This window comes from Sinocyclocheilus rhinocerous, unplaced genomic scaffold, assembly GCF_001515625.1.
Source record: "Sinocyclocheilus rhinocerous isolate Xijiao unplaced genomic scaffold, SAMN03320098_v1.1 scaffold969, whole genome shotgun sequence".
NCBI classification, from domain to species: domain Eukaryota; kingdom Metazoa; phylum Chordata; class Actinopteri; order Cypriniformes; family Cyprinidae; genus Sinocyclocheilus; species Sinocyclocheilus rhinocerous.
Window position 1 is genome coordinate 49,386 of NW_015664218.1, and position 5,909 is coordinate 55,294.

A 5,909-nucleotide genomic window follows, 5' to 3' on the forward strand; every position below is an offset into this window, starting at 1 on the left:
GGTTCTGTTTTTCTGGGTGTCAGTGTCAGTTCTCTGTGCCCGACTGGAGAAACTATTTTTCAGTGGTGTAATGTAACGAAGTAATAATACTTCGTTACAGTACTTAAGTATTTTTTTGGAGTATCTTTACTTTACTTGAGTTTTTATATTTCAGCCAACTTTTACTCCACTACATTTCCTAATTAAAATGTATACTTTTACTCCGATACATTTCCCCGAAGCATATTCGTTACTTACTACAAAATAAAGTCAGAAGAACACGGACTGCAGGAAAGCAGGTTTGATGAATCAGTGGTCTGGCGTTTGCAAGTTAGACTCCTAAAAAACACCTTTGCTCATGTGCAAACAAGTGCGCGTACAACCGTGGATGATTCATTTTCCACTCAGGTTGAGGCTGGGGTGTGTGCGATACAGCATCATCTGCGATAATATTGTAAGTGTTGTTGCAATGATGTGCAATCTGACATTATCAAGTAGGCTATATCACCAAATCACACACAGAGTGCATGCATGTTGATTTATTAGTCTATTAAAACTCAAAATTCCAGGCATTCTAAATTGTAGACGACAAAAATGCTTCTGTATGCTTTTTATATTTATATAATTTAATATAGTTCAGATCACAGCACTGTTTTGCATCTCTGAGCAATGGACGGTGTTTACTTAATTGAATGAATCAGCTTTTTGAATGAATCAGTTGAATAAATGATTCAGTGATTCACTCATTAGTCAAATGCTTTGTTTCTGAATGAATCAGTCGTTTGAATGAATCGCTTGAATCTCAATGACTCACTCATTAACAGTCACTTGCTGTCACCTACTGGCGGTTTTAATTGATAGCTTCTCATTCAGCCCCGAGATGTCAGAGTAATTTGACACAGTGGGACTGAAGAGTCAGGACGAATATGGTTTCTCCCACGATCTCGATACCTCAGCATGGAGATCAGGGAAAAACGGAAGGCCCCGTCGTGAAGGCTGTGATTTTGATCTTAGTAAACGCTCGTCCAATTGGCTTTTGGGACGAGCGTCCTGTTTCTCGGCTGGCCACTCGATATTTAAAGGGTTAGTTCACCCAAAAATGAAAATTAGTCCATAAATTACTCACCCTCAAGTCATCCTAGGTGTATATGACTTTCTTCTTTCAGACGAATCCAGTCGGAGTTATATTAAAAATTGTCTTTGATCTTTCAAGCTGTTTCATGGTACTCAGCGGGTGTTGCATGCATCAGTCCAAAAGAAGTTAAATAAAAAGCGCCCATCCATAAAAAAAAAAGTGTATCACACAGCTCCGGGGAGTGAACAAAGGCCTTCTGTCTTTATTACTACAAAGGCCTTCTATTACTTGAGCGCAAGCTACATTAAAGTGATTATTACGTTTTGAATATGGATATTTTTCTTACAAAAACGCATCGATTCGCTACAGAAGGCCTTTGTTCACCCCCCGGAGCCGTGTGAGACACTTTTTATTAATGGATGGTCGCTTTTTATTTAACTTCTTTTGGACTGATGCATGCAACACCCGCTGAGTGCCATGAAACAGCTTGAAAGATCAAAGACAATTTTTTATGTAACTCCGACTGGATTCGTCTGAAAGAAGAAAGTCATATACACCTAAGATGACTTGAGGGTGAGTAATCTATGGGCTAATTTTCATTTTTGGGTGAACTAACCCTTTAATTTGGCTACAGCGCAAGTCACAACCTTCATGAGCTCCTCATATGCGAGGGACTGTGGTGGCGAGTCCACAGTCACCTCCGTGTCGACGCTCATCATGTCAACCTCCTCAGAGGAAGACAGATGAAGCGTTTGGCTCTCTCTCCGGATGGAAAAAACCATGGGGCAGGCTTCCAAGAGAGCCGTAGATCTAGCAGGTGAAGACCGAGATAAGGACGAGCCCGTCTCGGATCCCTCCGCTAAATCCACTTGCGATCCTCACGATAACAGCCGCCGCTGTGCCTCGGTAACAGCGGGGCCGGACCCAGCAGGATCGCGAACCTGGCCACTTTCATCGAAGACGGCCTGGCAGGAGCGGAGCACACGGAGCAGGAGAAGCTCACAATCATGAAAGTCAGCCTCCTCGAGAGCTGACCGTGCATGCTCCGCTCTCAAACAGACGACGCACAAATCGTGTGTATCCCCACCCGAGATATAGTGTGGGCAGGGAGCGGACGACTTGAATCGTCCACTCACCACAGATTTGGATTTACACTTTGACATTTTTTCACTCGCTTTCTTACAAGAGTTTTTCCTGACTGACTGTGCTTATGCAGACACACACGCATACACCACAGATGAGCTCGCTGAAGAGCAAAAGCTAACATGTGCGTTGGCCGGATGCACTTTTATACTTCCTGGTTGCTCACGTCACCCCGCTCGTGACGTCTTGCTTCTCTATTGGACTGATTTCATACATGCTTCAGAACGTGTTCTTGCTGGGGGCGTTCCCAAAGCACCGAACATTTGTCTTGCTGTAAACAGGCCTTCAGACTTAAACAAGTGATTTTTGCTACTTTACCTTTAAGACTTTTATTTGTAAATGAGCTTTGTTGTTATTGATCATCTTCTTTACATGTAAAATGAGTAACATGTATGTACCACATCAGTGAACTGGTACAAACCATTGGCAACTATCAACAGTAGAGCAAACGATCTACCATATGATACAGTTGGATGATATACCCACTAGCAAAGATTAAGTCACTTTCAGTGTACATGTTCTGCATAATGGACATCTGACACTCATGTTTGCAGACCTACAGCTTGGGTCACAGGGTAGAACAGCAATATACTGATGTGTGTTGTTTGCTGTAGGGTCCGTCTCGTATGAGGCTCTCAAAACCATTGATCGCAGCAGTCAGTGGGTACGCTGTGGCTGGGGGTCTTGAGCTGGCCCTGCTGGCTGACCTGAGGGTGGTCGAGGAGAGCTCCATCATGGGTGTTTTCTGCCGCAGATTTGGTAGGTATTGTTTTCGCTTTTATTGTACTTAGATGTGTTATTTTGCTTAAAGTTGAGGTAGGAGTGGCATTGGCCAGCATGGCTTTGTTTGCTCATACCTATAACTCTGGATCAGGGTTGGGGGAAGGGGTTTGTGTTTGGGAATTTTTTCTTCTAAAAAAAATCTTGAAGAAAATCCTGATATTAGTATAGAATTACTTGTTGTTTAGGTAATAATGTTGTTTTGAAACAACACCAATATATATGGTAACATCTAAAACAGTTAAATGAACATCAAAACTACAATTTAAATAACTTTACAGTAATGATAATTACATTTTTTTTGACAAAAACATTTTATAACATTTTATAAAATCATAAACCTCACATGATAATATAACATACATTGTATATTTGGTCTGAACAACAGCAGTTAGTGAAAATGCATATTAACTCTTGCTTAGTAATAAATGTTTACTACAGTGGTAGACAATGACTTCTTTAACCCCCAAAATCAGCATAACCAAAAAGAGTAGATAGATGGAATGGCGCATCAGCTTATAGGACACACTCAAAGAAACACATCAAAATCAGAGACAACAAATAAGAAACACTAGCATGGCAGGTGTTGATTTAAAAGTATGACACTATTTATTCATAACAAGGGCAGGGTCAAAATTCAGAGCTGTTGCCAGGAATAACCAGGTGGCAGTGAGACATACAAGAGATGCTTACACACATACAGTACATGTACACACGTCACACATGCAAGATTGTCAAGCATGGGAAAAACAAATGGAACAATATAAATCCGCCACATTTTTCACTTAGATTAGTTAAGTGAAAGCATGTTGCCAAATAACATGTACCTCCAGCATACTTTGTCTATGCCAAAAAATGTGAGAATATATATTTTCAATGCTTCAAACTTAAAAAAAATTGCTTTGCGTGAGAAAACAGAGAAATATAAAGTTACAACTTTTTTGTTTTTCATTTGATTTAGTTCTGTCAGGACCACTATCGTCAAAGATGATTGACAATTAGCATACAGTTTGGATTGGCGGTATTAGTTTGGCATCAAAAACAACATGATTTTTGGTAATCAAGATCTGGCAGCAACAGCACAGTTTGCCGGTTGGGCGAGCAATTCATGGACAGCTTTTCTTGCGCATGGAATCACCCACATGACAATAAACAATGAGAACTTGGAGCAGTAATGATGATTCATAGCAGTTGAGTGTAGGTGCCAAAGCGGTTGTGGATACACTTACCCGAATCCCTCCATAACTGGTACATATTTGCAGAAAATTGCCATTTGGCAAATAAATAATTTACAGACAGTTACATATGTAATTATGTAAGCTTTACGTTACACTTCAAATGACAAGGGAATTTATATTATTGTTCATATTGATTAGCTAGTCCTTTAGCTAATTCTCTCAAATGGATTGGTTATGCAGAACATTCACAGCTTATATGGACTGCATGCCCCTGGATTACCATATTCATGTACTATGATATTACCACATTGTACAGTGGTACTTGCAGGATTCTATAAATGTCTGTATTATGAGTAATAAAATAAAATGCATCAATTTCAATCCAAACATAGTAAATTAAATCCTGCAATGCTAAACTATTGTAGACAGGCTTTGCAGTACGTAGAAAGAGAAGAGAAATTTGATGCAGTTTCATTCTGCATGTACTAGTTTCTCTATGCTACAGATATGACCACAGTGTATATAAATATGCCAGCAGTGCTATAATTTACTGCCAGGAACTGATTTTTCCAGCTGCTTGTTTAAAACATAGAGGCATCATCATGACCCTCTCTCTTTCATTAAACCAAGCATCCGGGCATTGCCCACATGTGCCTGTGGACCCGTTCCTCAGACTGTCTGCCTCTACTGTACTTGCGCCACCCATGAAGACATGACGCCTGCTGTCTTTAAGTCTTCACCAGCATTCTACAGTAATGATTAGTAAAATTGTTTGTGAAATGAAAAAAAATTGTGGTGCTTGCTAAGACAATTGTCTGCATTAATATTGTTTTTGTTTAGGAATTTGATGATCAAACCTATAACCCTTAAAAAAACTGGCATGTAACTTTACATGCACTACTTGTGAGGCTTGAATGATACCTCAAATCATATGTTTTGGTGAGGTATGCTATTACTTTTCTTATTAGACTTATAATTCTCACATGGACGAAAAAATTATCAAAATCAGATATACTCACTTACAAGGATGAACACAATCCATATAGAGAGCAGAATACAGTATATATTACTGTGAGGTAGACTCTTTTGAATTTGACCTTTAAGTTACCACCTACAATAACCTATAAACTGCGTAGTAACATTCTAAAAAAATCAAAACCGCTTAGTAACCACATAGCAAGTCCCTGGTAACTACGCACAGCACCATAACAATGGCATGCCAGAATTACTGCAATCACAAGATTCTGACTGGCAAAAAGCATTTACATCCTTGTAGATCTTGTAATTACAACTCTGACATTACAACATTGCAGTTTCATATATCACTTTACCAAATTATTTCAAATAGTCTTACAGTGTATAACAGCAAATAAGCCAAAACCCACAAATACAATGACTGAGCAAACACTGACAAACAATGACAATCAAAAGGATAAAAATTACAAACACTTTCCACATGTTTCCCACTAAATTACTCTCTATTACTCTCTAAATTACTCTCTCTGACTTGGGCTTCTTTTAACCAACTATAGTTTCATCAAACGCTAATACGAGTTTCAATAAGAGTAAATGAAACCCTACTTACAATCAATGCAACATCTTTAATTTGAACCATTTCACATTCTTAAAGCTGCAGTCCATAACTTTTTTTGGTTAAAAATGACCCGAAATCAATATTTGAGCGAGTACATAACCAGCCAGTGTTCAAAACTATCGCCTTACTTTAGCCCGATTCACAACGGTTAGCTTATAAT

General features: G+C 39.1%; 1 protein-coding gene across 2 annotated transcripts in view; it reads left to right on the plus strand.

Moving 5' to 3' along the window:
- Positions 1-5,909, plus strand: part of LOC107730011 (2,3-dehydroadipyl-CoA hydratase-like) — a 26,532-nt gene that overhangs the window by 9,570 nt on the left and 11,053 nt on the right. For both annotated transcript variants that reach the window (XM_016540757.1, XM_016540758.1), the window contains exon 4: positions 2,812-2,956. In XM_016540757.1, coding sequence (XP_016396243.1) covers positions 2,812-2,956 — 145 coding nt within the window. The remainder of the gene's footprint in view (positions 1-2,811; positions 2,957-5,909) is intronic.